The 22,400-nt window shown below is 40.8% G+C and overlaps 1 protein-coding gene across 9 annotated transcripts in view; it reads left to right on the top strand.

Moving 5' to 3' along the window:
* SIPA1L2 (signal induced proliferation associated 1 like 2) overlaps window positions 1–22,400 on the top strand; it is a 252,417-nt gene that overhangs the window by 210,335 nt on the left and 19,682 nt on the right. For 5 of the 9 annotated variants that reach the window (XM_059715456.1, XM_059715454.1, XM_059715431.1 and 2 more), the window contains 3 exons: window positions 4,819–5,043; window positions 7,280–7,436; window positions 13,166–13,385. In XM_059715456.1, coding sequence (XP_059571439.1) covers window positions 4,819–5,043; window positions 7,280–7,436; window positions 13,166–13,385 — 602 coding nt within the window. Of the gene's footprint in view, window positions 1–4,818; window positions 5,044–5,425; window positions 7,437–13,165; window positions 13,386–22,400 lie in introns of those variants that run through there. The other 4 variants (XM_059715435.1, XM_059715451.1, XM_019479764.2 and 1 more) reach the window with 2 other exon arrangements.

Here is a 22,400-nt window from a genome sequence, read left to right as displayed (position 1 = left end):
GTGTAGCCAAAATAAAATGATACTGTCATACTGGTATAATGAAAGATGTATAGTTCAAGTGTGTTCATTACATCCTAGATGGAGATAAAGCAAGCATCTTTGGTAATTTGAGGTCTTCCTTTTCATTGTAGTTCTAGGTGAGGGCACATGGTAGAATCTCCTTCCTCTTACTTGACAGGAAATAGTCATTCAATTTTTTCCAGTGTTATGTCCACAAGGAAAATATTTATAGTCATACTGGTATAATTAAACTACTATAATTAAACTGCTCCCTGTGTAGACGCATTTATGCTAGAAAAAAGATGACATTTCTATTATTTTGATTGAACTGCTTCCAAATTAACCTAAAATGAACTTGGTGAACCAGGAGTTATGCTAGTGTAACTACAGCAGTTAAAATTCACCTCTTAAGGTTTCATCACTATAATATTTTGTTAGGGAGGCAAGCCCCAACTCCTTTCAAAGTCTCACACCCCAATTCAGATATATCTTTAAAACCGCAAAATCCTTGGATGCTCAGGCTCTCAAGGAGACCACACTTATCAATGAATCATGGTTGTGGTTACTAAAATGGCTCTTTTGAGTGGTTTTGAGATTCATTTGAATTGAATCAGCCCAGGATAGATTTTTTTTTTGGACCAGTAGGTTGAATGCCAGCTAATCATCACCATTTCTTACCAAGTGTTTGAAGGCTTCCCATAACTTTGCTGAGATGATCAGTCTGTGCATTGTTTGTGAGGCCTGACAAGGTCACGGCACAGAGGCAAGACTGCTTGTCCACAAGTGTTGATTATAACTCCCTGTGTAGGGAGTTAATAAAGTTTGTAGATAAAGTACCCATAGAATTAAGTAGATAACGTATTTATTATTTATATATTATGTGGTACATTTTTAAATATTGGAATACATACAGTCTTCCTTCACTGCAGAAGAAAACTGAATTAGTAATCATCAACACAGTGTATTTACATTAATACTGTTGCATTTTTCATGTCAGTGCTTCCATTATTTCAAGTAATAGAAACAATGGTAACCATTTCCCCCCACCAAAAAAAAAGTTAGTGTGCCATTCCTCAGTCTGATTAACTTTTTTCCCATTAGCACTTGGTGTGCATACCTCTTTTGTACAATACAACTGACAACACACAGAGTTAAGGCTATAGCAATGAGATTGACTTATATTGGAAACTTCTCTGCCTGTTACTTACACATAGTGAAGCTGCATTGCCTACTGTGTTGCTTAAATGAAATTGATGTGTTAGATTCCTGGCAAGTGTGTGCATTTGAGGTTTTGAATTTGATAGGTCTTGTTCTCTTCCTTTTTACTATAAATGGAATGCATGTACGCTACGTTTGCTGTACAGCAAGTTGTGAGAGTGGACTCATACAGCTGGTTACCTTGGTCTCATAATTCCCATTTTATGGGGACTTTGAAGTTGCTGCTTTTGAGTGTGTGTTGAAAGGTTTTACTTGGTAATGTGTTGAACTATGAAGAGAGAATCGTTTGCACTTTTTCCTCTGATTTTTATCATTTTCAATGCAAACCAGTAGAGGAAAAAAAGCAATAGGAACATTCCACATCCTTTCCCCCCATTTCTTTGTGCTGTGTATTGAATTAATTAGCCTCTTGAGGTTTTATAAGCATTCTCTTAAGTTGTAAAAGTTTAGTTTCTGTATCTCTACCTGCTATACAAAATAAGTTGTGCACAATTTTACTCCTGAGAAAGATGCTTGCTCTATATACACTAGAACAGTACTTTCCCAAAAAAAGATGAGAAGAAACCCCACTTGGATCTCAGTTCACAACAGAGATGTTGCTTCCATAAAATTCTAGTCTTTTTTTTAAAACCCTCACATGCAGGTAACAAGAGGCAAGTGGTATTCTGATCAGCAAGACAGTTGTGGTGGCAGACCCCTCAATATAATTCTCTATAACTGTTCAGACTTTGCCTATGGTATGTGTTCAGTGTCTCACATAGTGGGGCTCTGAACTGGTTTGAGATGTTTGAGTATTACTAGTTTGAGCATTACTGTATGTTACAAATTAAATAATAAAAGTGTATTGTAAGTATCCAAACAAGGTAAAATTTAAGATGCAAATCTGCAGGTGAATAGAAAGCTATTTTCTGTATAACCATATGTCCCATATTAAAGCTGTGTTGTGTATGCTCAATAAATGAAATTCAACACGAGAGGATGGTTAAGTGCTCAGTTGGACACATTTGGCCTGATTCTGCTACCCTTTGCACACATTGAGGAATCCACCTGAGAAAAGTCAGTGCTACGCTCTGGTAGTAAGCACTGCACAATCCACCCTGTTGTATGTAACAGCATCACAAGCTACCAAACCCATATGACACCTGCATTGCTTTGTCTTTTACAGCTGTGGTGTTGTCAGTCTTGCTCTCCTTTTTATACTCATTGCACCCTTTGATTTACCAAATACAGTCATAGAATAATAGAAAATGAGGGTTGGAAGGGACCTCAGGAGCTCAAAGGGACCCCCTGCTCAAAGCAGGACCATGTCCAACTAGATCATCCCAAAGGGGTGGGTAGGCCACAGGGGGATCAAACCCATGGCCTCAGCATTATTAGCAATCAGGTTTACTGTAGCTGAAACAGTTTCCTCTGACCCTCAGTAGCTTTGTTGCCTTACCTTCCTGGGGAGTTGGTACCCTTAAGGTACTGACTGACATACCAGGGAGGAGGCAAGGTCCATTGACCAGAGATAGAAAGGTCTTTATATACTTTAGGTTTAATGCTATAACACATATATGGCAAAGCGTTCTCTTGTTTAAACTTTTAGGCTGAGTCGGACGCACACATTGTGAATTTTGATGCTTGGTTCCTATCAGTTTTAGTGGGAAATCAGCTTTGAAATTTCTTCAGTATTTTAAATCTCAACTGTAAGTGTATTCCACATTGTCCCACATTAGCTTGCTTCATCTTTAGGCCTGGAGGTTAGATAACAGAGGAGCCTAAATTGCATTAGTTTCCTCCCATCTAACCTACAGAATCTCTTCTGTGTGAATTCATTGCTGGTGAGTTTCTGCATATTTTGTGAGGAGAGTAGCCAAGGGAGCAGCTATTTACATAGCAAATCTGTCAGACTTCATGCTGTCACTTTTCAGTATCAACAGGCTGTTTGTATTCTTTTTATCCATTATGAAACTTTAAAAAAAATTGTTTAACATCCCCAAAAGCTCCATAATCCTGTTATTTTTTTACTATTGCAGGGGAAGCCAAACTATTTTATTCTTCCCTTCTTGCTTCCAGTTGCCTAGAAGTAATCCCTGCTTTCTTGTCTGCACTGCCTAGCCACAGGGCATCAGCCCCTGTTTTGTGGCAGTGACCAGCTGTAGTTGGTGTTAATCGGACACTGCTATTCCAGAAATGGATCCAGATCTAACAAGATGGGAGCTGCAGGTGCTGGATACTGCTTCTAAAGCTAATGACCCAAATACCATCACCATGCTTCATTAGGCTGAAGCAAGAAAGTAGGGGGCAACTAAGCAAAAAAGGAGTGGAAGGAGTATAACTTTATTGTTCCATTTGTCTTTGAGGTCAGAAAAGTAATCTCCAATAGAACATAATATCTCCAGTGTCCAACTTAACACACTATATCTCGGTGTTGATCATTTTAAACCAGGGGCGGGCAATTATTTTGGGCAAAGGGCTACTTACTGAGTTTTGGCAAGCCAGTGAGGGCCGCATGACGGGCAACCCAGGGCAGATTAATATTAATTTTCTAAATTTTTTTAGGCACCCCGTGGGTCAGATTTTGCCCGCCCCTGTTTTAAACTGAACTATATGACCTATAACATCGATATAATTTACAAACAAATTTACAAACACTCTTAGATTTTTTTTTACAGTGGGCATTTTTATTTTTAAAGAAATATGTATTGAACAAATTACATCCATACCATTGTACAGCCTCCTTTCATTCAATCTGGAAAATAACCCTAGACTGCCATTTTTGCTTCTATATTTGGTATTACTTTCTGGTTCTAGTGAACGAGCATAGTATTATATTTAGACTTACAAGAAGCATTGTATATGATAGATTACAACACTTGAGAACAGGAATTCTGGTTTCCCAGTTTTGCAACCTATAAAGTATATATCTTTAGGTAGGCCATTTAGTTTGCCACTACCTCAGTTGCTTCATTTCCAAGGTAAAGATGAGGTCCTCCTCATAAGAGATGCTTGCTTTAATTGAGTGTAAAGCATGTAAGAGCTTTCAGAGAAAAGCATCATTAATGTCTGGCAAACCTATTGTTAATAATTTTAAAAAATATTCAAATCTAGAAAACTGTTTTCACTGAGTTGGAAGTTACTTCTATCTGTGTTATATTTTTGAGCACTGTCAGGACATCAGCCTATCTTTAGCTGACGTGCCCTGACAGGAGTAGTAAGAAGAGAACCATAGAAGCTTTCAGCAGTACGGCAGTCATATTGGGCCATATTAATTCCTGATGTGATTCTCAACACCAGTGGAATTATATGAGGAATTAAATTATGTTCTGATTAGTGAGGAGCATTGTCCTTAATTCATCCTGGTTTGCCGTGGCATTTTGACAAGTTGACATTTACAAAAATTGTTCAACTTGTGAAGTCTTTCTGACGTGTTTGAGTATGCACGTGTGTTCAGGCAGCAGAGAAGTGATTTAGCTATATATGAACGTTTGTATTTGTGAAAATTTTGTGTTGATAGTGCCGACTTCATTTTTGACTTGACAGAAAAATTAAAAGTAAATGACTCATCACTTATCTGGACCTAGTCATGTTTTTGTTTTTTGTTTTTTACCTTTTTAGTGGGTCCCACCATTCAGGAAGCCCTTCAGCACATTGCTCTAAAAAGAGTGGCTCTCTAGATACCTCCAAAGTCTACATTGTGCCGCAGAATAGTAGCCATCAGATTTCTGGGTCCATGTCCAAACCGTACCACAGACAAGGAGCAGTGAGCAAATATGTCATTGGTTGGAAAAAGTCAGAAGGTAGCCCTACACCTGAAGAATCTGAAGTTGCTGAATGCCATGAGTAAGACTCTTATTTCTTCTTATTTTGGGCAGAAGAATAAGGACAGATATCCAGAGTGGGTGGATAAAATTTGAGCTGGGTCATTTGAGCCCAGTTTTCTTTCCTGCCCAGGGCAGGGGGTCGGACTAGAAGATCTGCAAGGTCCCTTCTGACCCTACATCTATGAATCTATGACAATCCGAATTACTTGGAAAATGATAGTGAAGGCTGTTTCCTGTTTTCATTTTTGTTTGAAACGTTTGACCTTCTCCACACTCCTCCCCTTTCCCTCATGTACCAAATCTTTCTGCAGGTAAAAGAAAATGTTTGGTTATTGAAGGTCATTTAGCCTCGACTTTGCCTTCCTTTCCTTCTTTTTTTGCTCCTATCAACTTTTCCTTAGTGCCACAAAATAGAGGGAAAGATGTAACATGGTGAGTTTTTTGCCAGAAGTTATAGTTCTGTCAAACAAAATGAAAACAAAAAACCTCATGTCCTTCCTAGAAGAGAATGAGTTAGACATTGATTATTCAGGCCTAGAGAATCTGTAAGTACTTTCCCAGGTAAGCATATTGACAGACTCATAATGTTGCCCTTCGATATCTTTGTTGCCCTAAAGAATGCATTGCATCTATTAATATGCTGGAAAGGAGAGATCTGGCCAAGAATTTAGGGATGTTTAAGGCTACATAATAGAGAAAGAAACACTTCCTGTTGGATAGATTTAGTTGCTTCTTAGAATTCTTCTCTAGGCTCCTGCTTTTCTTTGGGCAGGTGGGGCTTCCTGGTTAGCAATCTGATCTGCAGTGTGGGACATCCAGGGTTCAAGGCCAACTTGGTCTGTCCATTTCTGAGCAGATAATCCCAGGCAGACTCAGGACTTGAACCTGGGTCTCCCACCTTCAATCAAACAAACAAACCCAGCATGTTTCAGCGCAATGAATATTTGACAAAAAGTTCTGTGCCTTTATAATGGACAGCTGTGTTTTTCCTGCCTGGCACAGGGATTGCTCTTCCTCTTAAAGGCAAAAACCCAGGTTCCAGATGTGGTGTAGTTCCTCAACTGTTATGGCAGGTTCATTCATCCCATAAGCCCCTGCATTATCAACTTCTGAGATTTATTTTTCCCACTGTTTAGGATTGAAAATATAATGAAACAGAATTGCCTAATTAAGCATTGCCTTTGGACCAAAAAGACAGCAACTTTGAAGACAGTCTACAATGACGAGTTCCATCTAAAGAGAGTGACCAAAGATGGCAATGCTGCGCATATCAAACCAGTCTCATACAATAGGGCATTCCTCACTGCCTTCTTTTTAGGAAAGCTCTTTCTGTATTGCAGGGTGGGGGTGGTAGTTAAGCAGAACTAATTATTTTGAAATGAAATCACATCTCCAGTTAACAATGGAGATAAAAATCGGGTCTTTTGCTGAAGGTTGTGCTACTATAGGACATAGTTCACTGAGAATTACAACTTGCCATAGCAAAGCCTGTTTCCTCTCAGCTGAGGATACAATCACTGATTATGCTGCACTTGGCAGCAAGTAATTGGCTTCAAATGCATGCACTGTGTTTTGGGGAATCTTTACTTCCTCAGATTGCATTTTCAGAGTAAACCTTTTAAGATCATCTTCCTCCTTTCTTGCTGGAAGAATATTGAAAGACAGTAATTCAGTTTGACAGTCTTTTGTTGAATGTAAATACATTTTTGTATGGTGATAATTAAAGAAGACAGCTGTTTTATTTATCCAAACAGCTTTGTGAAATTGCTTATAATAAAACACACTTGGCACATGGCAGAATTGATTACAAATAAACTTCAGGCATTACCAATGATGACCGTGATAATTTTGTCAGATTGTGATGCTGGGTACAGCTTCACACCACAGGATATTGATTTTCTTATTTGCTTGGGAAGTACAAGTTAAAATAGTTTGATCTGTGATGAATTATTGAATGTGTTGATCCAAGTATAAACAAAACAATAGGAAAGAGTAGTGTGCAAAAAAAGAGCAAGAGAGAAATGCAGGTTTTTTGAGAAACATGCTATATCTTTGTTGGGAATTCAGGTATTTTTGAATAATTTAAGAATCTCATCTTGAAATTATAACTGCTTCATAAATTTAAAATGATTTGGGGAGATGGTAACAGTGCACTTGGCAAAGAAATAGTTATATACGTGTTCAGTTTATATTGATGGGTCTTGCAAATCCTGGCCCAATATTGCATTATCATTCTAATATACCCATTGTTTCAGCAGAGTGTATGCAGATGTTGATGCTGTGGTTGCCTCAAGTCAGCTTCAGACTTCTGTGAGGAGTACAGTTCCTGAAAGCCAGCAAGTCTTGTCCAAAGAAGATTTTCTGAAGTTGATGCTGCCAGACATCGTCTCTGTGGAAGAGGGTAGAAGAAAGGTTAGCTACTCTTTCTGGTTCTGCACCTATCAGAGGCAGTTACCTAAAAGTCTTGTACTTGTGTGTTTTAAATGGATTTAGATTAGAAAAAAATCATTCTGTATAAACCAAACATATTAGATTAGGAATTATGAGTGTTTGTAGTAATTCCCATAATTCATATTCTCTAGAACTGAAATGATATCTAAGTTTGGTGAATTTGCATTAAATTCAGTGTTTATTTAAACAAGCATGTACACACATTTTAAAGTTGAGCTAGCTAATTGCAAGTTCAAAGAATGATGGGAACATGTTCAAAACCAGGTGCCTCAAGTAGGCTCCCAACCCCAAATAAAAGTATTCTGTTCCCACCCACTCCCCTTTCTTCCCCCCCCCCGCAACCCCTCCCAGTGATGCTCAGCACAGTAATTTCCATTTGAAGCCTGGATCACAGTTCCTATACAGAGATCATTTGTAAGTGATTAGTAGGAAAGACCTCTGTTTCTCCTTCTGATGAATAATACTGAACTGATTTTTCTCATGCAGAGACAGAGTTCTGTACATTAAAAAGTCTATTAAAGTACTGGTACCAAACTTGTATTGTCAGCAATCCCTCAAGTCAAGGATGATCACTCTCGCGAGTCAAGTAAAGAGTTTTAAATGAGTCCATTGATGGCTAAGAAGGCTGATCATAGAGCCACAAGCTCTCTGGAAGACACCACAGGTGGTGGTCTTCTTTCCTGTTTCTTCCATTTCTGCCTCCAGGGCAAAATGTTTTTTCTCAAAGTAAGATGTACATTCTCACTCAAGTTATCACCATGTAGCCCTGTCCCAGGCTACTTTTTTCCCCAATTTGTGGTGACAACGCCACACTTTCTAATGTTCGCTTTGAGGATGTCTTTTCTCTGGCCCCTGCATGTCCTTTGTCCTTAGCTGAGTTGGGAGTATAGCAATTGTTTTGGTAAATGTGCATCAGGCATGTGCGCACAGTGTCCTGTCCACCACAGCTGATATTGAATAATCAATGAATGCTTACATACTGGTGGTGTTGGTGTCAATAAGGACACTGGCATTTACGTGATAATTCTCCCATTTTATGCCAGGGATCTTGCGGAGGTAGCAGCAGTGAAGGCATTCCAGGTTTTTCAGGTCATCTGTGTAGGTCACCCAAATTTCACAACTGTAGACAGTAGTTGGGAATACCACAGCCTTATAAAATAGGAGCCTTATTCATGTCCTGATGTGATCATTGAACACACAATGATTCAGTCTTCTGAAGGTAGAGCTGGCACATTGGATCCTGTACTGTATCTCCTCATCTCTGTTGGTCACCTTTGAAAGATGGCTGTCAAGGTATGAAAAATGTTCAGCATTGTCTAGCTCCGGTCCATCAATGAGGATCTTTGCCCAGGGAATTTATTGGCCTGGAGCAGGCTGGTGAAGCACCTTGTTTTTTTCCAATGTTAAGGGTCAGTCCCAGGCACTGGTATGCTTGAGAGAAGCAGTTAAGAGCTGTTTGTAGATCCTCCTCCTTGTGTGCAATGACAGCATGATCATTGGCATACTGAAGTTCCACAATCAAAGCTGAAGTAACTTTGGTTTTGGCACAGAGGCGGGAGAGATCGAAAAGGTTCCTGTCTATCCTGTACTCAATGCCCATGTCATGTGGTAAACAGTCACAGATGAGTGTCTTAATGACTGCAAGAAAGTGAAAAACAAAATTGGTGCAATCACACAACCCTGCTTGATGTCAGTTCGAATAGCAAAGGCCTTCGTAAGCAGAGCTACCGCATAGGATGGAGGTAGTCATGTGGTCATGAAGGAGTCTTAGGATAGTGATAAATTTCCCTGGGCAGCCAGACTTCCATAAGATCTTCCATAGAGCCTCATGGTTAACAGCTGAAGGCTTTGGTCAAATCAGTAAAGGCTATATACAATTCCTGGTATGGTACTGTTCTTGGTATTTTTACTGGATCTGCTGGGCTGCAAAAATCATGTCTTTGGTGTCTCTTGATGGTCTGAAGCTGCATTGAGACTCAGGAGGGAATTTCTCAGCAAGAGGGAGCAGTCAATTCAGCAGAATTCAAACGAGGATCTTCCCAGCAATGGAGAGGAGGGTGGTACCTTGATAGTTTCTACAGACAGACATATATTGCTTTTTTTTTTTAAATGGTAACAATACTGGCATTCCTTAGGTCAGTGGGAATTTCCTTAGAGTTTCAGATTTTGATAAACAGTGTATGGAACTTGTTGGTCATGGTTTCCCCACAAACTTTGAAGACTTCAGTTGGAATGCCATCAGAGCCAGATGCTTTGTTGTTTTTCATTTTATTGCCTGGTGGACTTCTTCAGAGGTTGCCGAACTGGAAAGTACTTCCCTTACTGGATGCTGCAGGATGGATTCAGTGGTTTTGTTAGTCGCCATTGACTCTCAGTTCAGGAGCTTTTGGTAATGCTCCTTCCAGTGGTTTTTGATGGACTTATCTTTGAGGAGTGTACTGCCATCTTCAGTTCTAAGTGAAGTGAGTGTGCAAGAGTTTTGCCCAGCCTTGCAACAGCCTTGATTGCACTGAAGAAGCTCTGTATGTCATGATTATCAACAAATTATTGGATTTCTTTTGTCATCTCTTCCCACCATTTGTTTTTGATTTTTCTCAAATCTTCCTCTGGCCTTCAGCTTTAAGCCATCGAAAAGTTTCCTGTTTCTGACTGGACATTAGGATGGTTTTGCCAGTCACCAAAAGCTTTTCTCTTCTGATTGAGAAGGGCTTTGATTTCAGCATTGTTTTCGTCAAACCAGTCTTGATGGCATTGTGTGATTAAAGGCAGTTGATTTTGTGGAAGCCTCACGGATGGTCTCCTTTAGCTCTTGCCAACCTTCCTAAACACAAGTATTATTATTTTCAATCCTAAATTTGGTGAGTTTCTTGCTGAGATGTGTTTGGAGGGCGTTGCGGTGTCTAGGGGTCTGAAGGCATGTGATGTTGTACTGTCTTTTTGTTGCTTTGTCTCGCTAAGTGAAGATCGGTCCAGCAGTAATTGGCTCCTCTCATAACACACATGAAAGTTGTTTAGATCATGCCCTCTTATGATGATGTAGTTGAGGAGATGCCAATGTATTGAGCGGGGGTTTTGCCATTTTGTTTTGTACCTGTTGTTTTGTCCAAAGAAAGTGTGAATAACGACAAGGTCATGCTCTGCACATTTACTGAGTAAGAGGATGCTGTTTGAATTGACCTTACCCACTCCTTTCTTCTCAGTGGTGTTCCTCTGCATGTTAAACTCCCGGCCGACTCTCGCATTGAAATCTTCAAGGAGGATGATAATCTCTTTTGGGATGATAGTCAGAATTTCATCAATGTCAGCATAAAATGGCTCTTTCTGTTCTTCCTTGGCATTGAATGTTGGGGCATATGCACTGATGACGGTAGCAAAGGAAATGTTTGTCAGTTGGAGGCAGAGTCATGAAGCACTCGCTAATGCCAACAGGGAATTTGATCATTCGCCTGACAATCTGGGTCCTACTGGCAAAAAAACGAGTGCTGTGTATTTGCCTGTTGTTTGCAGGTTTCCCTTTCCAGAAGAACATATAGCTACCCCCCTCATCCCTCAGATGGCCTTCGATTGCATGTCTGGTCTCTCTGAGAGCAGTGATATCGATGTTGTATTGTGAAATGTCTCAGGCATTCAGGTCTGTTACTGCTTTGGGTCATCTAGTAGGGTTCATACATTCCAGAATACAAAGGACATTTTTGTGTTTTGACCACAATTTGAATGATCCCTCTGGAAGCGGCTATCCAGTTGGGTAAGATAAGGTGGGAAAGCCTGTTTTTGGGGCACCTTTTCTAGCCCCCTCCCTATGTGGGGTAAGCAGATAAAATCCTAAAATTAATTGCTCTGTCACAATCCCAGCTGCTGAATCATCCTCCTGTCCCATTCCAAGGGGCAAGCGACCAACATGTGACCACTGCCTGCGTGTGGATCTGTGACTAGGGACTCCTGGCTTGCACTGTCTGTCTGTCCGCATCACCACTCATCCATCACTGCAGGACTTTGTAGAGGTTATAGGTGTTGGTGATTGGTTGTTGTGGTAGATGTTGGATCCAGTGGGAAAAGCCTGCATGAGACTTGTTCTACATGAGGAGGTTGTTGTGGATCAGCAACCACACGGATCTTGGCAGAGGAGAAACCTCTACCTAGTAGCAAAGAGATCCAAGGTGACTGGGGTTAATCTTCAACTGCAGCTTTCATCCACCTTTGCAGCTGTTGAGAAGTATGCTTTCTTCATCTGCCTGCCCCACCATTGAGGTCTTTGTTGTGTTGTTATATTGTGTTGTCTTCATCTACCTCTCCTTTGACCTTACCACCATGGGTGAACCTACCAGGAGTACAAGACTCTTGCTGATGTTGCTATTAGAATCATCAGTACATGCACGCCTCTCCACCCAGCAAAGTGGCAGTCCATGAAGAGGAGCAAACTTATACAGTACATTGCTCAAACAAGTACGAGTCATACTGCGTTCTTTGCCCAATACAAAATAACACAGGAGCCTATTTCCAATCAAATGCATAGAGAATCCGTAAATCACTATATTATTTTGCTATATACGTCCTGATTCAGGAAACATTTAAGCATCTGCTTAAATCCATCCCTCCTTAGGACAGCACTTAAACATATTCACAGCTAAGCACATGTTCAATGCTGTCCTCAAGACGGATGTTTTCCTGAATTGGGGCCTTAATGTATATTAAACTAGTTTGTATAAAGGATATTTCCCTTTGTGTGATTGAATGTTTCCATTTATTCCTTTTACAAGTATCCATCTGTTGTAGGACTTGTCAGAAACATAACAATGTGGATATTTTTAACTCTTGTCCTGCACTTGTGGTTTTGAAAAGCCACAGCTTCCATACATACTTGACATTCATCCAGCAGTGGAAGTGTGCAGACTACAGCTATTTCTAAGGAAAGTAGATCAGGATGTTGAACTGCTATGTGTAAGGAATAGCCCAACAAAATAATTTACACAAATAACTTACTTTAAGACTTGAACAGTAACTATTTTTGTAGCTGAGAGAAATGAATCGTGAAGCACACTGGGCCAGTTTGATCCAGCTTGGATAATTACATCTAATTTTACTTTACAGTGTTTTAACCAATGTTATAAAATAGATAAACTGTTATCACTGTACTCTATCTTTTCCTTTAAGCCTACCATATTTCTTGGTATCTAGAGAGGTGTATTGTACTAAATCTGCTTTATTGTTATATGAATTAGATAGCTCCTCACATAGAGTTGATCAGTTCAGAATGGATTGGTATTAAAACATAGTCATTTCAAATTAAAATCAAGCAGTGCCATGTATGGTCTTGAATAAATGTTGCCAGAGACTGCAGCCTTATAAATATTTCTGGAAGCCATTACTGTCATAGGGTTATAGAGGTTTCATTTAACATTGTGGAATTAATAAAATGTTACAGTATCTAATTAATTCATGGTGAAACATTCCAAAATATCAAGAGGAAATATAGAAGTCCAATTCAATAACTTCACTGACTCTCCAGTAGAAGTGATGTGAGGGACCTAATATCTGATCTTCCATTACTAGTTGAAAAATTCAAAAATGATACGCTGTTTGCCTAGAGAAATACTAGTAAGAGCTATCATGATGGCATCTGAAATGGGAAAAAACATTTAATATTTTCATTCCTTTACTTATTTACCTCTCTCAAATATTTTAATATTTAGTTTTCATTTTACGGGAATCTGTCTCCAAGGAGAACACTTTATCGCACCCTTTCTGATGAGAGCATCTGTAGTAATCGGAGAGGATCATCTTATGCTAGTTCACGGAGTTCAATGCTAGATCAAGCCTTGCCAAATGACATTTTGTTCAGCACCACCCCACCATATCACAGCACACTGCCTCCCAGAATGAGTCTGACTCCTGGAATGGGAAATCTAAGAAGTAAGTAATGGGTTGTGCTATGCAAATTTTGGGTGGCTGTTTCTGAATTCAAATTAATTTCTTGAATGTTCCATTAAATGTTACTTTTAATGGCAAGTTGTAAAGTGCCAAAAGGATTGTGTGTTAAAGAGTCCAGTAAATATCAAATTTAGCCAAAAATACATTTTTATACTTTAATTAAAGAATTACAATTAACATTTTTTTTATCACCTTTGAAGGGGTGTTTCTATATATTTTACCAGATATGTTCTTTCTGAAAAATCTAAGACTTGAGACGGCTTCCTTCACATTTCTGATTTACTTCATTGACTGGCCTCATTAAAGAAACACTGACTTGTTTTGTTTCATAAGATATTCTTTTATTTCCCTATTTTTTATTTTTTTTAAACTACTAAATTATATCTATTAAGTGACTGTAATCAATTTCATTTTTAAATTTGTGATGAAGCTGACCCACTTACCTTTGTGGTAATATCTTAAAACTTACAGTGCAATCATGACCCTTACCTGTCTTTCAAGATTGAAACTAGTAACATTTCTTTACATGACTGTAAATGATTTACTAAGTGGTTATCATTTCTAGCAGCAAGAAATAGTGATGATAAATTAAATTAAGTTTCCTTTCTATATTGAATGAGATCTTATTGTTCAGTTATATCCCATCAATAAAGATGGAAGATCGGGACTTCATGAGATCCTTTAGTCCAGCCCCATGCTTAAGGCAAGATCATCCCTGACTAGACTACCCTAGCCCAAGTGTTTGTCTAACCTGATTTTGAAAACTCCCAAAGATGGCGATTCCACAGTTTTACTAAGTAGCATGTTTTGGTGCTTGACCACAGAAAGTTCCTTCTAAATCTCCAAACTAAATTTCCCTTGCTGGAGCTTGAGGCCATTTCTCCATAGTCCTGTTACCTTTAGCCACATGGGAAAGGCCATCTCTATACTCTGTGTGCCTTTCATTGTTTGAAGACTGTTATCAAATCCCCTCTCAGTCTTCCCTTCTCCAGACTAAATCACTCCAGTTCTTTCAGCCTTTCCTCATGAGTCATATCCCTGAGGCCTTGAATCATTTTTGTTGCTCTGTGCTGGACTTTTTCCAAACTGTCCACATACTTCTTGAAGTTTGGGGTCCAAAACTGGACACTGTACTGGCAACAGTACTCCCAAGATCTCACCAGTACCTGAGAGAGAGGAAGAATCACTTCCCTTGATTTGTGAGACTCCTGTTAATACAGCCTGGTATACGGTTGGCATTTTTTGCAACAAGAGCATACTGCTAGCTCATATTTGGCTTAGGTCTGCTGTAACTCCCAGGGCTTTCTTTGCAGTACTTCAACCTAACTAGTCATTTCCCCAGTCCATATTTGCGCATGCTGTTATTCCATCCCAAGTGCAGGACTTTGCACTTATCCTTGTTGAATCTCACATGATTGATTGCAGACCACTTCTCCAGTCTATCCAGGTCATTCTGGATCCTATCCCTGTCCTCTGAAGTGTGTGCAACTCTACCCAACTTGTTGTTCACAGGTTTGCTAAGCATGCACTCAATCCCATCATCCAAGTCATTAATGAAGAGATTAATGAATACCAGACCCCTGGGGAACCCCACTTGATACCTAGACTAGATATTGACCCATTGATGACTACTCATTGAGTATAATGATGCACCTTGTTATGTATCCACCTCACTGTACTTTCATACTTCAAAATAATAAAATTATTTCAAAATAATAAAGTAAATATTCACCTTGAAAACAAATATGATTGCACAATATGGCCAGAATTTTTAGACTTGGAACCTACAGAAAGGTTCCTAAATCTCTCCTCAGATAAATAATGAGAGTAAATTGATTTTTGATGATGATAAATATCTGAGATCCCAACAACTTCAACTGAATTACAGGAATAACTTTACTGAAAAGCAAGCTATTTTGGTGTGGGTACCAATAATTAATCATGAATAGCATTTTTCAAAAAACACTGATTTGGCTTAAGAGCACAGTCCCCATTGAAGAAGATTTCATAGACATTAGGGCTGGAAGGAACCTTGAAAGTTCATCAAGTCCAGCCCCCTGCCCCAGGGGCAGGAAGTCAGCTGGGGTCAAAGGATCCCAGCAAGATAAGGGTCAAAATGTTTCTTAAGAGTCCAGAGCAGGTGCCTGCACCACCTCTAGAGGGAGTTTATTCCAGGCCTCGGGGGCTCAGACAGTAAACAAGCTTTTCCTTACGTCCAGCCTGAAATGGTCTTGGAAAAGTTTGTGTCTTTGTCATCCCTTGGGGCACTGGTGAACAGCCATTCCCCCAGATCCTGATGCACACCCCTTATGTACTTATAGGTTGCCCCCAGGTCACTCCTGAACCTGCGCTTTTCCAGGTTGAAGTCTCATGGCTTTCAGCCTCTCTTCATAAGGCCTATTCTCTAGCCCTCTGATCATATGCATGGGTCTCCTCTGGACTCTCTCAAGCTTCTCCACATCCTTCTTGAATTGTGGAGCCCAGAATTGGATGCAGTACTCCAGCTGCGGCCCCACCAAGGCTGAGTACAGTGGGAGGTTGACCTCCTGAGATTTACTTGAGAAGCATCTATGGATGCAAGCCAGAGTTTTTTTGTTTGCTTTACCAGCTGCAACATCGCATTAGTGGCTCATGTTCATCTTGTGGTCAGTCACGACCCCCAAGTCTTTTTCGGCTGTGGTGCTAGCGAGCGTAGCACTGCCGAGCCTATAAATGTGATGCAGGTTCTCCGCGCCCCCCGCTTCCCCCCCCCCAAGGTGGAGTACCTTACCTTACATTTTTTGGTAGGCCAGTAACTTTTATTTAAGTAAAAAAAGAAGTCAAACTACTGTTGTTTGATCATTCCCTTCAGTAGGTCTAACTATTGTATCATTAGTGTCATGGTAGATTGTGAAAGACTCAGCTTTGGGATTTGTTTACCATATTCCTCTCAATAATCACAGACAATCCCCTGGCTTTTCCCATGTCTTTTTTAAGGCTAATATGAAATTGGCACAGAAGTCCTGGCTTTGAATGAACCAATTAAGTGTCCCGGTTCCAACAGTTGCCCAACAAGTTAGGCCTGAAAGTCCTTCCTGACTCCTGTTAGGCAGTCAGCATGACCTGATGCACATGTGCCACCAGGTCATCATGCATCATTTTGATGCTTGGGTATTTTCTGTGTACCTTCCTATGCTCTTCTCGCTGTGTTCAAAATAATTTTTTGAGGCAGGCATTTCACCTTTGCCAATGCCAAGAACATCCTACTGAATTCCCAGGCTTGGTGCCCTCCACTTCTGTCCAAGGCTTCCAGGTATCTTAATTTCATTTCTGTTGTAGACTGCTAAACCAGCTATTTGACCCATAGACCCTTAAGAGTATTAATTAGCATTATGATTTCATTCAAGCAGACCATGTCAGGGTATGTCTGTTACTGCTCAATGTGATCCAGTCTAGAGATATATGCATCAGCTGTAAGTGAGCCAGCCCAGGTACCAGAAACATTATATCTGCACCAGCATGTAGCCCTGCATAAGACTAATTTCCCAGGCTTCTCAGCAGGGTAAAACACCCTGTGAAGAGCTCAGTGTTCCCATAAATGAGCTCGCTCAGGTCCCTAAAGCAGTCTAAGTAGCTTGTGTGGAGTATAGACATACCCTGTTCTGTCAAATTTATGTATTGAAATGAGAGCTTAGGACTGAAGTGAACTTTTGTGGTAGTTCATATTAAGGTCTTTTGTTGGGGGTTGGTGGAAAGGGGGATCTGTTTTCAGCTACTACAGCTTTATATGGAGTGTGCTTTGGACCTGATGAATCCATCCACCAGCTCATGCAATCATTCATACACACAAGGATTGGATCAGTTGCAAGTATTTATAGGCTGACAACTTGCTATCTTCCACCATGCTGCATTTAAAGGCCCTGAGTGTTTTGCGCTAAGATTGGATCCTTTTGGAAGGGATGGATCTGTTGGTTCCTTCACCCCTGCTCCATGGACCTAATAAGCAAAATCCTACTCACCCCATGTAAATCAAGCCTTGCACATAAGAAATGTAGTCTGTGCAGGATAAGGAAGGCACTGGAATCTTCACTTATTCTCCCTTAGGACCATGAAGGCTTTGTCATGCGTTAGGGACAGCAAGGACCTCTGAGCTCTGGGGTTTGGGACAACACAGCAGCTGCAACTCTGAGCATTGCAAAGCTAGTCAACCTGGTAATACCATATTTTGTTTTATACTATATGTCCCCATATAAGACATGCACCTTGTTTTTTGAGAGACAGAATATGCGTAGAAGGAAGGGAGATACTTCCAGGGTCATGGCCTAGTGTTTGCTTTTTCATGGAGAGGCTGTCTCGCAAGATGACTGCTAGCTTGTCTCTCTGCCAAGAGACTGAGAATAACCGTTTCACAACCAACACTGGATTCTGCTCCTTCTGCTTGTTTGCTAAGAGGAAAACTGGTAGCCATTTTGCAACATGGCATCTTTATGCTTCTATTCTGGTGAAGTAAATACACTTCCCTACTTACAACACACACACCCATTGTAGAGGACTGATTTTGGGGGGAAAGGTGCATGTGAGTAAATACGGTATGCCCACGTAACTGCATTTCTTAGAGGAAGTTCTGCTCCTGCCTCGGATTTGAAATGTTGGAAGGCTTTGAAATGAAGTTTATTAAAGCTTGAAGCTGTCCCAATGGACCTCATTGCTTTCATGGGTAAATCTGGAATTGTAAAAGCAGGTGGTAGCTTCTCATGTAGGAACCAGTGGAGTTTCACAACACTTCTGAAAGGTACATGAAGGAAAATACACTGGCAGGAGATGTATCTTTTTATTTATTTATTTTTTTGGGGTGGGGGGGGTTACGTAAGTCTTAAAGGGCCTTGAGGAAGCATGAGAGAGTGTTCAATGATACTTATAGTCCTTAGTCCAGTTAGGTAATCCACTGATTCCTCAGGACTACCAAGTGAAGGATAATAGTCAGTTTTTAAACTAGAAAAATCCTTGTGGGTGGTTTTGCTAATATAGTTTTATCTGAGCTGATGAAAGCTACTCTCTAGTCACTTTCTTACCTTTGCTAATACAAATTTCTATCTGGAAAGCCACGTTTCAAGTTGCAGTGATTTCCTCTTTCATACTGATGAGCTTCACATTCTTTTAACAGTTAATTTTAAACTAACCCCTCCAAAGAGAAAGAGGGTAGAAAGGAAGGTAAAGATGATGATTGGTGATTGAGTAGAACTCCAGTCATTCTGCCAGCATTCTTTTCCACTTACCCCTCTGGTGAAATTCTTCTTTATAAACTTAGTATTAAAAAACTCTTGGGCTTTTATGGAGACAACTAGAGCACATAGAAAATCTACCCACAGGCTGTTTCATTTGAAACTAACTCAAAAGACTTTGTTGCTTGCAAGGAAATGGTCTAGCATGGCTGTCTTACTGTGTTTCTGTTGTGTCAGGCATATAGCTTGTAGGTTTTGTTAAGGTCTATTTTTGGTGTAAAGGTATGTCTGCAATGGCACTAAACCTCTAATGTATTATCTTGGAGATTTGTAAGGCAAACTGAGTATGCTGAGAATGTACATAGTTGTTCATATTTAGCCTGTTATAAGATTTAGTTTGTTATAGAACCACTTTCTAGGATACCCTTCCTTTCCCCTTCTCCCCCCCCCCCTCCCCCTCGGTCTTTTTTTGCTTTAAGTATGGGAAGGGACCTGTAAGTGTGAGGGTGAAAGGAGCATGTTTAACATCAGGGGAGAAAGGCATGTCTGAGACCACACTAGGAACTTATCTACTGATTAGTGTTAAATGCCAGATTGAAAGCACAAATGGAATAGTGCTAGTATGAGTATAGTGACTATCCACAGAAGATGTTAAAACCTCATGAAATCCTTAACCAGCTCTGGAAAAAGGTCAAAATTTACTGTAATGAGGTGCATGGCTCAGGTACAGAAGCCCAACTGCAGGTGGTTAGAGAAGGGAGTCTGTCTACCTAGGACCCTGGGGTCAGATGACAAGGCTGATTGACTGGCCCTAGGGGGGAGTTAAAAGCTCCTTGGGAAGGTATCAAGGGAGAAAGGAGGCTGGTATGCTGAGGAACCAGGACCAAGCCTGGATTGCTTCTCTGGAGGTCCTAGGAAAGACTAGAGGGTTTGCTTTTTGTTTACTATTTGCCCATTGCTTATGTGATTGCTTACATTATTTGTTGTGGGGAGAAGTATTCCGTGGTGGAATAAATAGCCTAAAACTGAAAGCTGACTGGACTTTGAGGAAACTTGCTGTGGACTTGGTCTAATGGAAGGACTACCTGCTATATTCACTCTTAGTAACAAGAATTGTATTTAGAGGTAATTAACCATATTAATCTGAAGTCAAGCAGAAGGCAGGGACGAGATGCACTTAATAGATTAATTGAATCAAAGATACGTAAGCTTTTGTGAGCAAGAGCTGTCTTGCTACAGTAGATTATTACTCCAGTTTCTGGTGGACTCTGTGAGAGACATTGAGGCCAGAACCATGATCCAGGAAATTAAGTTGCATTTTGCAAGGTCTAGCTCATTTGTCACATTATGCTCAGACATTGTACACCAGTATACCACTGCAGATTTCAAGTGATTCAGCACCATATGGAAATTTGGGCATAAAGGGGTGTTTATAGACTTGCTTCGGGAGCGAAGGGGGGTGGAGGGAATGTGCTTTAATTAAGGCTACTCCAAGAGCCACTCTATTTCAAGTGCCTAGAGTGTCACATGTGTCAGTATTCCTGTGCTGAAAAATGGCGGTGGTTAACTAAAGCTCATTGAACGCTGATTCATGTGATGCTGGAGCATGGTACTTATCATGTTCGAGCAGAGTCAATCAATCGAATCTGCTCAGATGTGCTGTAATTACAGTGCATTAGAGCAACCTCGCTGCATGTCTATAGGCGCCCAAGGTGTTTTCCCTGAGATGCACAGAGAAACAGTACATCAGTAAAGCCATCCAGGAGACCGATGGCAAAAGCAAAATAGAAAAGAAAGGATTCCTACTTTGCACTGATGGAAAATAGCAGTAGGCCATCTCAGAGGATAAACAGCAGACTATAGCACTGGGCCAGATAGGCTGGAACCTTCTGCTTCTCATAGAACTATAGAGTTGGAAGGCCTTCAAGGGTCAAATGTTCCAAACCGAACAAGGTATAATAGTTTATGAGCACACCTGGGTTTTATAAAACCATGATACTGTTTTTTACTAACAAATCAAATGTTTACAACCAGACCAGAAACAATACCTGTGTAATAGGGCTTTCTACCTTCTCAGTGGCCGGGGCTAGACACCACACAAGGGCTACAGGCCAGAGACTGGGGAGGCTACAGTCTCAGCAGCCCAGCTACCTCCCTTGCCACACGTTCATCATAAGTAGCCTGGACCTCTCAGCTGCTGCACTCACAGCATGGGAATGCTGGCTTTCCTTCTGTACACTCTGCACAGTCCGTTCTCCTCTCTGCTGCTGTGTGCAGCACTGGTAGCCCAGCTCCAGCACACCTCCCACCAAACGTTCAGTACAATTAACCCAGCCCCCTCCATGGCAACACATGCAAAATCAGCACCCCATTCCCCTTCTATTGTGCTGTCCCGTTCCCAGGAGTGGGGCTGGAAGCGAAAGCTAGGGAGGGAAGTGGAGTTCAGAGACTCCAGCCATCATGGCATCAAAAGCAATGAGGAGAGCAGCAGCCAAGCTGGAGCCCATTGGCCACAGGTTGATCCCTTGTAGGTTGTGGGCCCTGCAGGCAACCAGTTGGACAGCCCTGATGTATAATAATCCCATTGCCAGCATGTTTACTTACAAAGGTGATGGTGCTCTATGTGCAAAGCCAAACTTAAGAGTAAAGAGGGAAATGCTGCTCTGATTAAGCAAATCCATCTGTTTGGACTGTATTTAAAATCCTAAATTTTAAGGGTGGCTGTTGTTGTTGCTATTTTTATTATAATTATTTCTTTTCTTATTCAAGTAATGCATTGTCCAAATTCATTGTTACTCAATGAGAAATGTCCATTGCATCCTTGTACTTCTTTCCTACACTGTTACACACATACAAACGCAAGCACTAGCACCAGCTCTTCTACCTACAGCTACTTCTCATTTCTAAAGTATTTTCATCCCAAAGTGCTTAAACTGGCACAAGCTTATGAAGACTTGAGCTGATGCACAAACATGGAGAATCTTTTCCCCACCAGGGAAATGCTGTCATTTTTTGGGTGGGAAACAATATTAAGGCTAGTCTGCCACACCCAGTAGAGGAATGACTGGGATACAGGGCAGTTAAAAAAAATGGCAAGCTAGGTTGGCAGTTTACAAGCAAGAGGATCCGTGTCCAACCATTAACCAGCTACACAAAACAATAGCAAAAGATAAGGCAGTCCAAGCTGCTATGGAACACGAATCGGAAGAGATTCAACTCCAGACGGTGGTGTAAAAAAACAGTGAAGATGAGAGATTAGCAGGAGAGTGACAATACAAAAATATGAGTGATGTAAAGACTAGGATACTTGAAAGTCTTTGAATTCTAAGAGAATGCAGTGGCTGGCTATAACGGTTCAGTCCCAGTGGAGGCTAATCTCTGGCTCCAAGAGGTGAGCCTTGGAGAAGAGACAACAGTTGTTAAAAAGAAATATGTAGCAACTCTGGGGAACTAAGAGGAAACCGACATCACCCTTGTGCCACCATAAACACTTCTGTGGTGGCACAAAGCAAATAGACGTCTGTACCTTTTATGCCCGTACAGCATTATTGCAGCAGACATCTATTTGATTTATGATGGGAAAATACCCACACTTTCCAAGCACCCGAGGCAGGCATGCTCAGGGCTTGAGGGGCTCGATCCTGTGTGCTCTGGGAATTTCTGTGTAGGGTCATTCCTCTCAAGCCTTAAAAGTCCCTGCCCAGCTTTCCCTGCTTCCAGAGACACCCTGGAGATTGCCAGGGGCGCATCCCCTGTCCCACAAGATCAAAAGCCAGTACAATGGGTGCCATGTTTC

Source organism: Alligator mississippiensis, chromosome 1 (genome assembly GCF_030867095.1).
Source record: "Alligator mississippiensis isolate rAllMis1 chromosome 1, rAllMis1, whole genome shotgun sequence".
NCBI lineage: Eukaryota > Metazoa > Chordata > Crocodylia > Alligatoridae > Alligator > Alligator mississippiensis.
Note: the sequence above shows the minus strand (reverse complement) of the source record. Positions and strands in the feature narration are given on the sequence as shown.